Source organism: Dendrobates tinctorius, unplaced genomic scaffold (assembly GCF_039654945.1).
Source record: "Dendrobates tinctorius isolate UK_male_01 unplaced genomic scaffold, ASM3965494v1 ptg000138l, whole genome shotgun sequence".
NCBI lineage: Eukaryota > Metazoa > Chordata > Amphibia > Anura > Dendrobatidae > Dendrobates > Dendrobates tinctorius.
The window spans coordinates 17054597-17066584 of NW_027361806.1; the positions used below are offsets into that span (position 1 = coordinate 17054597).

The 11988-nt window shown below is 40.5% G+C and overlaps 1 protein-coding gene across 2 annotated transcripts in view; it reads left to right on the plus strand.

Annotated features, from left to right (window-relative positions):
• IL23R (interleukin 23 receptor) overlaps window positions 1-11988 on the plus strand; it is a 44376-nt gene that overhangs the window by 10726 nt on the left and 21662 nt on the right. For both annotated transcript variants that reach the window (XM_073544744.1, XM_073544745.1), the window contains exons 4-8: window positions 353-476; window positions 3773-3933; window positions 4613-4758; window positions 9778-9919; window positions 11774-11856. In XM_073544744.1, coding sequence (XP_073400845.1) covers window positions 353-476; window positions 3773-3933; window positions 4613-4758; window positions 9778-9919; window positions 11774-11856 — 656 coding nt within the window. The remainder of the gene's footprint in view (window positions 1-352; window positions 477-3772; window positions 3934-4612; window positions 4759-9777; window positions 9920-11773; window positions 11857-11988) is intronic.

Below are 11988 nucleotides of genomic sequence, written 5' to 3' on the forward strand. Positions count from 1 at the left end.
ATGATAATGTGTGCAAACTGTAAAGCGCTGCGGAATATGTTAGTGCTATATAAAAATAAATATTATTATAGTGAAAAAAACACAGCAAAAATAGCATTGTTTTAACAGGCTGAGTGTCCCAACTGGGAACCTTCATAGGGGATAGGACTTTGCGTATGTGCAAAGTCATTCCTTATACAGGTTCCTGGGTGGGTCACGGACATTGCCGTCTAAAAATCTGAGCATATAGGAAAACTGCAGAAATTAACAGTCTGAAAGGGCAGATAAGCGAGGTCTTATGGTGTAGTGGAACCTACTTTTGTCTGCATTAATTTTTTAATAGAATCTTTTACATTTTCTTTAACCAACACAGATCCCCCCGACCGACCGATGAATGTTCAATGTCGTGTGGAAGAGTTTTCTACAGAGATGAAATGTGAATGGGACAAAGGACAGAATTCAAGTTTACCCACGCACTATGAAGTGCATTTAATGAAGTAAGGGTTCTTTTTAAATAGACTTTTGATAATGTCGCTTATCCTGTTGGAATTTATTGATTTACATCTGCTAGAAATTGAGTTTTTATTTTCCTTTTTTTCATGTTGAGGAGGCATTTATATATTATTATAGTGGGACCTGTTGGTTTTATGTCATAACATTCATTTTTTTTTAGCAAATACATTTATTAGAACAGTTATTCTATTGTAAAAGATGTAACAGATGCTCCAATACATCTGTGAATGAAGTCTTAGATATGGAAGGAAACAGCTGCAGATGATGTAGTGGTAGCGGTCGGACCTGAGCCAAGGTTCCAGAGGACCGGCAGCACAGCTTGTGCCTACTTTATGGATAATAATAATCTTTATTTTTATATAGCGCTAACCTATTCCGCAGCGCTTTACAGTTTTTGCACACATTATCATCGCTGTCCCCGATGGGGCTCACAATCTAAATTCCCTATCAGTATGTCTTTGGAATGTGGGAGGAAACCAGAGTACCCGGAGGAAACCCACGCAAACACGGGGAGAACATACAAACTCCTTGCAGATGTTGTCCTTGGTGGGATTCGAACCCAGGACTCCAGCGCTGCACAGTCATGGCCATAAGTGTTGGTTCCGTTTAAATTGTTCCAGAAATGTTTGTCTTCCAGAAACTACGCTTTGTTTCGGCGCAGGAGGTTTTCAGACTCATTGTTACATTTACCGCCATGTTGTAGATTCTTACATTATCTGATACATTGATCTAGATCCTCTGAGTTTTGTTTTTCATCTTCATAAAAGTGATTAGATCGCTAGAGAACTTAAGAGGAAACATTCAGCAACTAGAGCTACAAGTTATCATCCTCCATCAGAACAAAGAACGACATTTACTGAAAATCAAGTCATATATTATTAGACCACGATAAGTTAATAAGGAATCTAGGTAAACATAGGATGTTCTAGAAATAAACTTACAAGAAAAGATCACACTTTCATTATTAGCAGCGTGTTATGGCCTCATGCACACGGCAGAGCCATAAGCCCGGAGGCGGTATGATGTCCCACGCTGTGCCGAACCATATGACTTCTAGGTCACCCGTGTGCTACACATACATGAGAACTTGTGACACTTCACCTTTGACTGAACTGAGATCATCAGGTCATTCTGGCAAATCAGAAGATAGATATTAGATCAATATCAGATAGATGATTGGTTGATTTTAGATAGATCACTATTAGAAAGATATGTGATAGATATTAGATACATGCATTGTTAGATACAGTCTTGGTCAAATGTTCTGAAACTGACTGACACAAATTTGGATTTTCATAAAGTTCGCTGCTCCAAAGTTGGATTATTAGATGAATTGCAAAAAATAGCAAAGTCATTCTTTGCCATGAAAATGTATTTAATCACAATAACCCAATTCAAATGCAGTGATTAAATTGTTGTGAAGAGGATACTGTCCGCCCAAGAAAGTCCAGCAAGTGCCAGCACCATCTTCTAAAGATGATTCACCTTCGGGATTGGTTCAACACCAGTGCAGAGCTTGCTCAGAAATGGCAGCAGGCAGGCGTCAGCACATCTACACACACAGTGAAGCCAAGGATGTTGGAGCAAAGAAGACACTACTCTCCAAGAAAAAACATCCAGGGCAGCCTGACATTCTGAAGGAAGTACAGGGATTGCAGAGGACTGGAGTAGATTTACTTTCTCTGAAGAGGCCCCTTCAGACATCTGGAAGAATGATCGCCCAGAGAAGAAAAAGTGAACACTGCCATGAGTCCTGTGACTGCCGACAGTTAAAGCTTCCTGAGACCACTCATGTGTGTGGGGCTTTTCACCTATGGAGGGGGTTACTCATAATTTTGCCTCAGAACACAGCCATGAATAAAGAATGGGATCTAAACAACCCAGGAGCAATTTGGTGAACAATGCATGATGAAGACCATGTCACAAGGCAAAAAGTGAAAACTAAGTGGCTCGGGGAACCAAACTTTGAAAGTTTGGGTTTACGGCCAAGAGAATCCACAGATCTCAATCAATTTGGATCTGGATCCTGTTAGCAAATAACGGATCCATTACAAATTAAAGAAAAAGGGATGGCTAATTAGCCGATTTTTCATAGACTTCAATGTTAAAAAAAAAACCAGATCCAGCAGAGATCAGGTACTTAAAAATAAACTAAAAAGTTGTGAATGCGCAACTTTTTTGCCAACAGATTGCTGCTGAATCCGGTCTGACTGATGGTTACTGGACATGTGAGCAAAGCCTAAGGGCTCATACTCACTTGCGAGAGACTCACGTGACTCTCGTCCGAGTCTGTCGCATGAAAACCTGGCGCTGCCGCCGGTACTGGGACCGAAGCGTGCGGCTGCATAGAAATACATGTAGCCGCACACTCCGGTCCGAGTGCCGGAAGCAGTGCCAGGTTTTCATGCGAGAGATTCGCACAAGAATCGGGCCAGTTTCTCACAAGTGAGTATGAGCCCTTAGGTTAAGTGGAAGGAATCAGCCAAATATAGGGGCAGTCCACCTCCAATAGTATGCTACGAAAAACTAACAGAATAAAGCAAGTGTGAACATGTGCAAACTGCCATGTCTTCATAATCTACAAACAAAAGAATACAGCAGCCTCTGCAAATGCTAAGATGTCTGCAAACATCAGAGTCACAGATTTTCATGTTATACGTGTATTCTATATAGCAGTGATACAGTCCAAATGTCATATATTCAATGTTTACTTAGCGCTTACATTCTTTTGTCTGTATATTATGCCGTCAGAGGAGCTGGCACCTGTTCATACTTGCATCATTTCGCTACGAGTTGCAGGTCAGTTGCTGCACAGGTTGCACCAATGGTATTTCCGCTATTGCACTGGCAGACACAGACAGAAAAGGGCCCCTGTGCACGAACATTATATGGGTCCTCTGCAGTCCAATAGCTCATGATAATGCACAATTTCACCTGTTTTAGAGGCGGTAGTGGCCCCCTTACCTCTTGGGCCCCTGTGCTGCTGCACAGGTTGCACCAATGATATGTCCGCCACTGGGTGAATGTGTCTAATGTTTTGCCTATGTCTGAATGAGGCTAAAGGCTGGAGCTTCAGGATGGATTGAACCAATCATATTGATTGTTGCACAGAAATGAATGGAAAGTCCTGGGAGGTCCTAGGAGAAGAAGCTGCTATATTGTGTAAAAGGACAAATTGAATGAATACTGATTTGGAGACAGAATAAAGTTACAAGGAGAACCTAACCTTCTCATGCAATGCATATGTCAATGATATCTTTCTTATATATTCATCCTTTAGTCTGCAGACAGGAGAAGACGTTGCTGCGAACACGACAGAGGCCGTTGTGACTTTCCCTATGAACATGACTCAGAATGAGACGCATCAGATTCAGATTTTTGCTGTGAATCAACTGAATCAAAGCGAATCGGAGACTGAAAAATTCCATCTGGCAGAAATAGGTAACAGAGATTGTCCATCCCCAGCAGTTATGAGATCTGTTCACCTACACGATGAAAGCAGAAGCAATGTCATCTCTTTCATCTCTGAAGTTATTGACGTCTGCGGGAAAACAAGTCTGAAAGCAATAGTCACGTCTCCTGGTGTGTATGGGAGCAAAGGGGGAAGGAGACGTCATACAGCAGACACACATCGCATGCGGGAGCGATGGGCCCTGGTGGGAGGTGGCACAGACCAGGTGGGCTGCATCACCAGTCTTGAAATTTGGGATCTTTTGTGATTTGTATGTCAGATTTGGGAGAGAAACCTTTTTGGTTGTTGCCAGGCACCAATTTTACAGCCCACACCCTCTGAGCGAAGACAAAAGTTGATAATAATTAATCAATAAGTTACATGTGCCACAAATAATGCCGTATATGACTCACCCCGAGCCCTGGTACAGCTGGAGCAATGGAGCTACAATAGGAATACCTGCTTAAATTCACTCCAAAAACATGGGCAACGCATTCGCCACGCGCAGATTTGTGGGGTGAAACATCTACATAGGTTAAGTGCTGAAGTAGTTAAAGGAACACTTAAAAACTGATCCATTGTATCCTGGAGGAGGAACGGAGACGGACACAATTATTGCTGCTTTCATGTTTTTTGATTCTGACCTATTAATGTTCTTTTCTACCGTAGTGGTTCCCCTGACCCCGGTGATCAGGAAGATTAAAATCTCTGACACAAGCCTCGTAATTTACATAAAATGGAGAAACCAAACGTCAGAAAACCAACGTTATTGTGAGGTGGAACATAAGACCCTAAAACAGCCGAACTGGACACTGGTAAGTGGGACGCTATTCTCAATTGTGCACCTGACCATATGTATATATACATATACTGTACATATACACATATACTGTACATACACACATATACATATACACATATACTGTACATACACACATATACCTATATACATATACTGTACATACTCACATATACATATACACATATACTGTACATACACACATATACCTATATACATATACTGTACATACTCACATATACATATACTGTACATATACACATACATATACTGTACATACACACATATACATATATACATATACTGCACATATACACATATACCTATATACATATACTGTACATACTCACATATACATGTACACATATACTGTACATACACACATATACCTATATACATATACTGTACATACACACATACACACATATACATATACTGCACATATACACATATACCTATATACATATACTGTACATATATACATATACTGTACATACACACATACATATATACATATACTGCACATATACCTATATACATATACTGTACATACTCACATATACATATACACATATACTGTACATACACACATATACCTATATACATATACTGTGCATACTCACATATACTGTACATACTCACATATACATATACTGTACATATACACATATACATATACATATACTGTACATACTCACATATACATATACACATATTCTGTACATACACACATATACCTATATACATATACTGTACATACACACATATACATATACACATACCTATACACATATACTGTACATATACACATATACCTATACATATACACATACTGTACATACACACATATACCTATATACATATACTGTACATACACACATATACATATATACATATACTGTACATACACACATATACCTATATACATATACTGTACATACACACATACATATACTGTATATACAAGGGCTTCTCTGCACTCTGTGAACAGCCGGCTTCTTTAGCAATGACCTTTCGTGGCTTCCCCTCCTTGTGGAGTGTGTCAGTGACTGCCTTCTGGACATCTGTCAGGTCAGCAGTCTTCCCCATGATTGTGGTGCTACTGAAACAGACTAAGGGACCTTTATAAATGCTTAGGAGCCTTTACAGGTGTTTTTTGTTAATTATTCTAATTTACTGAGATAATGACTTTTGCGTTTTCATTGGCTGTAAGCCATAATCATCAACATTAACAGAAATAAACACGTGAAATAGATCACTCTGTGTGTAATGACTCTATAGAATATAGGAGAGTCACTTTTTGTATTGAAGAACAGAAATAAATTAACTTTTTGATGATTTTCTAATTTTGTGAGAAGCAGCTGTACGTACATACACACATATATACGTGTAGATCAAAAAGTGCCCACTCAGTATGATCCCTCCACCAGGGGCCCTAAGTAGGCACAGTGAACACTAGAAAGGTGTATATCAATACATTCTTTTATATATAGAAAATAATACAGTGTAACAACATACATCAATTAAAAACAGATGTCTCTGTGAGAGAGGCAGGAAAAGACTGTTCAGAGCATGTATACATGTTAGAGATTAGTATACCCTAGTATAAAGCATAGAATCGCTCCCTAAATACATTTTTCCTTGCACAGTATCCTATAACATACCACAATCAGGCGTTTATAAAATAGATGCAAACTATGAAAAACAGAAAGAATATATATTTTACGATACACACACACATATACACATACACACATTGTGCATTTAAAGGGGAAGTTCCATATTAAGTTGAAACTTTGGTTGTTATGACACTGGAATTTTCTTCTAGCTTTTTCATCCTGCTTTCTGAGAGCTATAGTTTTTTTGATTTGCTGTTTCAATATTGTGCATTGAAAATTGTTATTTTTTTTATTTTTTGGGGCTTGTACGTTTATGGCACTTAGTATGCAGTGTATATGATGTGTTAACTTTAATGAATACATTTCAGAATTTTTCTATTTTTTTTTGTTCTACGACTTTTGCACAATAAAAATAGCTAAAAAAAAATTCACTGCGACTTCAGATGCACTGTGACTTTTATTTTAATTCCATTGTTGTCACAGATGCACAAGACTTTTATTTCTAATGAATACAAACCTTAGAACAGACTCCCTAAGAATTACACAACCTCACACAGGACCACCTAAAAAAGTTCAGGCCCCAAACCACATTTGGGGGGCCGCATTGTCAGTGCAGGCATCAGTCATGATCTGTTCACTTCAAAGAACATAGATGTGGTTTGTGAATTCCCATTTACAGTTGAGGTTCCCAGAAAACCCCCAGGAGGCCACAAACCGCCCTCTGTAACCGTTTCCCCACTTCAACACAAACTCCGTAAAGAAAAGTAATGACCTCAGCAACAATGGCTGAATCTGTCATCCTACAGGTGCAAACTAGAGGGCAGCACTGAGCTAATTACACAACTATGCAATGCGGCAATCAAGGGCTGGAGGGCGTCAGGGTCACAATATAAAATCTAGGTGAGGGTCCGTCCCCTTACTGCCACTTACACTACCGTTCAAAAGTTTAGGGTCACTTAGAAATTTCCTTATTTTTGAAAGAAAAGCACAGTTTTTCCAATGAAGCGAACATTAAATGATTCAGAAATACACTCTATACATTGTTAATGTGGTAAATGACCATTCTAGCTGCAAACGTCTGGTTTGTAATGCAATATCTTCATAGGTGTAGAGGCCCATTTCCAACAACCATCACTCCAGTGTTCTTATGGTATTTTGTGTTTGCTAACTGTGTAAGAAGGCTAATGGATGGTTATAATACCCTTGAAAACCATTATGCAAGTATGTTAGCACAGCTGAAAACAGTTTGGCTGATTAGAGAAGCTATAAACCTGACCTTCCATTTGAGCAAGTTCTGAATCTGGAGCATTACATTTGTTGGTTCCATTAAACTCTCAAAATGGCCAGAAAAAAAGAACTTTCATGTGAAACTCGACAGTCTATTCTTGTTCTTAGAAATGAAGGCTATTCCATGCAAGAAATTGACAAGAAACTGAAGATTTCCTACAACGGTGTGTACTACTCCCTTCAGAGGAGAGCACAAACAGGCTCTAACCAGAGTAGAAAGAGAAGTGGGAGGCCCTGCTGCACAACTGAGCAGCAAGACAAGTACATTAGAGTCTGTAGTTTGAGGAATCGACGCCTCACAGGTCCTCAACTGGCAGCTTCATTAAATAGTACACGCAAAACACCAGTGTCAACGTCTACAGAGAAGAGGCGACTCCGGGATGCTGGCCTTCAGGGCAGAGTGGCAAAGAAAAAGCCATATCTGAGACTGGCTAATAAAAGGAAAAGAATAACATGGGCAAAAGAACACAGACATTGGACAGAGGAAGATCGGAAAAAAGTGTTATGGACAGACGAATCCAAGTTTGAGGTGTTTGGATCACACAGGCACAGAAGAACATTTGTGAGATGCAGAACAACTGAAAAGATGCTGGAAGAGTGCCTGACGCCATCTGTCAAGCATGGTGGAGGTAATGTGATGGTCTGGGGTTGCTTTGGTGCTGGTAAAGTGGGAGATTTGTACAAGGTAAAAGGGATTTTGAATAAGGAAGGCTATCACTCCATTTTACAACGCCATGCCGTACCCTGTGGACAGCGCTTGATTGGAGCCAATTTCATCCTACAACAGGACAATGACCCAAAGCACACCTCCAAATTATACAAGAACTATTTAGGGAAGAAGCAGGCAGCTGGTATTCTATCTGTAATGGAGCGGCCAGCCCAATCACCAGATCTCAGCCCCATTGAGCTGTTGTGGGAGCAGCTTGCCCGTATGGTACTCAGAAAGTGCCCATAAAGCCAAACCGACATGTGGGAGGGGCTTCTGGAAGCTTGGGGTGAAATTTCTCCAGATTACCTCAGCAAATTAACTGCTAGAATGCCAAAGGTCTGCAATGCTGGAATTTCTGCAAAAGAGCATTCTGTGACGAAAGCAAAGTTTGAAGGAGAAAATTATTATTTCAAATAAAAATCTTTTTTTTCAACCTTGTCAATGTCTGGACGAGATTTTAAATTCATTTGGCATCTCATGTGATTAATAAAAGTATGAGTTTTCATGGAAAACACAAAATTGTCTGGGTGACCCCAAACTTTTGAACGGTAGTGTATATCTTGTAAAATTAGTGCAAGTTTTGCAGCATCTATGAGCTTAAATGGTAGCACAAGTTTTATGCTTGACTCCAAATTTGAGAATGTCTTATAATAAAGTGCATCCTGTCACCTAGAAAAAGTTCTGTCCGTTATAATTAAGATTCTATGCTCTTCTGCACTCTCCTTTATTACACTGCTGACCCTTTAAGCAACAGGTCTTGGGAGCAACTTCAATCTTTGTACCTCTAAAGCAACACAGTTGGTCAAATGACAAACCACCATGTGTTCTCAAAGGGAGTGTGCCATCCTAAAACTATCTATTGTTTAAATCCGGCTTTTGGTTTATTTATTTTTTTGTCATATCACAATATTTATTAAAAAAAAACATTTTTGTTTTGCAAAATGTATGGACTTCTAACAATCATACTAGATGGAGCTCTAGCACTAACCATGTGCACTAGTTCTCACCACAAGAGGGCAGAGTTATATAATCCTATGTTTAAATCAATGAGAGCCATAGAAAACTGTATACATGTCGCCACCTAGTGGTAAAATATGTAATTTTTCTTTTTTACATTCATGCATCAAAAATATTAGAAAACTGCTAAATATTAATCATGATGCATGAACAGTACGTGCTAAGTGCAATTTAATCTAGAATGGAATCTTTTTCATTTGATAAAGATCAGCTTGCCATTATTATAATCTATGGTACTAACTTATGATTTTCTGAGCAAAAAAACCCTGGACTCACATAGGGTCGGGGTATCTTCACTCAGGACTTTCATCTTTGAAAACTTTATGTAAATGGGTACCATGTGATACTAATATAATCTGTGGAATACTAGCCTTTAATATAAATTCTTGCATCCATTTCACAGGCCGGGGAAGAAATGAATATAAATAATGTTATTTTACTAAAGAAAATTCGTGATGCAGATTCTTTACGCCTTCGATGCAGAGAGAAGTTTGGAAAGAGTTATTGGAGTAAATGGAGCAGCCCCCATATGATACCACCTTCACGTATGTACTGCACTGCCACTACTGGGCTCCCTAACGTGGCCTCCCGCAGCCACCACTAGGGGGAGCAGCGGATTGTGTGAAACAGTAAGCTCCCTATAGTGGTAGCTGCAGTGAGATGCAATTGGATGAGAATTTGGAGCTCAACAAATTAAAAACTACTAAAAAAATAAATTAATAAAAGATGATGGAAAAAAAACAATAAAGAATTCCAGACCTTAATATAAGATTTGTAGAGCTATCTGTGAAAGAAGCAGAAAGAATAGGCATGAGGATAAATTCTTTGTTTATAATGCACCACTACAGGGAGCTCCCTGTATACAGAGATACATGGTAAGATCCTGTCTGCAGCCACCACTGGGGGGAGCTCCCTGTATATAGAGATACTTGATAAGACTCTGCAGCCACCACTAGGGGGAGCTCCCTGTATACAGAGATACATGGTAAGATCCTGTCTGCAGTCACCACTAGGGAGAGCTCCCTGTATACAGAGATACATGATAAGATCCTGTCTGCAGCCACCACTAGGGGGAGCTCCCTGTATACAGAGATACATGATAAGATCCTGTCTGCAGCCACCACTAGGGGGAGTTCCCTGTATACACAGATACATGATAAGATCCTGTCAGCAGCCACCACTAGGGGGAGCTCTCTGTACACAGATACATGATAAAATCCTGCCTGCAGCCACCACTAGGGGGAGCTCCCTGTACACAGAGATACATGATAAGATCCTGTCTGCAGCCGCCACTAGGGGGAGCTCCCTGTATACAGAGATACATGGTAAGATCCTGTCTGCAGTCACCACTAGGGGGAGCTCCCTGTATACAGAGATACATGATAAGATCCTGTCTGCAGCCACCACTAGGGGGAGCTCCCTGTATACAGAGATACATGGTAAGATCCTGTCTGCAGCCACCACTAGGGGGAGCTCCCTGTATACAGAGATACATGATAAGATCCTGTCTGCAGCCACCACTAGGGGGAGTTCCCTGTATACACAGATACATGATAAGATCCTGTCTGCAGCCACCACTAGGGGGAGCTCCCTGTATACATAGATACATGATAAGATCCTGTCTGCAGCCACCACTAGGGGGAGCTCTCTGTACACAGAGATACATGATAAGATCCTGCCTGCAGCCACTACTAGGGGGAGCTCCCTGTATGCAGAGATACATGATAAGATCCTGTCTGCAGCCACCTCTAGGGGGAGCTCCCTGTATACAGAGATACATGATAAGATCCTGTCTGCAGTCACCACTAGGGGGAGCTCCCTGTATAGATACATGATAAGATCCTGTTTGCAGCCACCACTAGGGGGAGCTCCCAGTATACAGAGATACATGATAAGATTCTGTCTGCAGCCACAACTAGGGGGAGCTCCCTGTATACAGAGATACATGATGAGATTCTGTCTGCAGTCACCACTAGGGGGAGCTCCCTGTATACAGAGATACATGATAAGATCCTGTCTGCAGCCACCACTAAGGGAAATTCCTTTATACAGAGATACATGATAAGATCCTGTCTGCAGCCACCACTAGGGGAGCTCCCTGTATACAGAGATACATGATAAGATTCTGTCTGCAGTCACCTCTAGGGGGAGCTCCCTGTATATAGAGATACATGATAAGATCCTGTCTGCAGCCACCACTAGAGGGAGCTCCCTGTATACAGAGATACATGATAAGATCCTGTCTGCAGCCACCACTAGAGGGAGCTCCCTGTATACAGAGATACATGATAAGATCCTGTCTGCAGCCACCACTAGAGGGAGCTCCCTGTATACAGAGATACAGGATAAGATCCTGTTCATTTTGGAAAATGGCTTGAACATTTTACTTTTTCCTATAGCTCCTGAGGAAATTCCTAATGTGTGGAGGCTTCTTGGTCAGCAGCGCCCTGATGGAACTCAGGAAGTCACTATCCTCATTGAGGTATTATATAAAGTTATGGCTCCCAGGGGTGACTTCGATATTACTAAATGTTCATAGATTCCTCTTATTGAAGTGAATGTGATCTGAGATGTAGTACACGTGAACGGCCACTACACTGTCTACTTCCGCCGG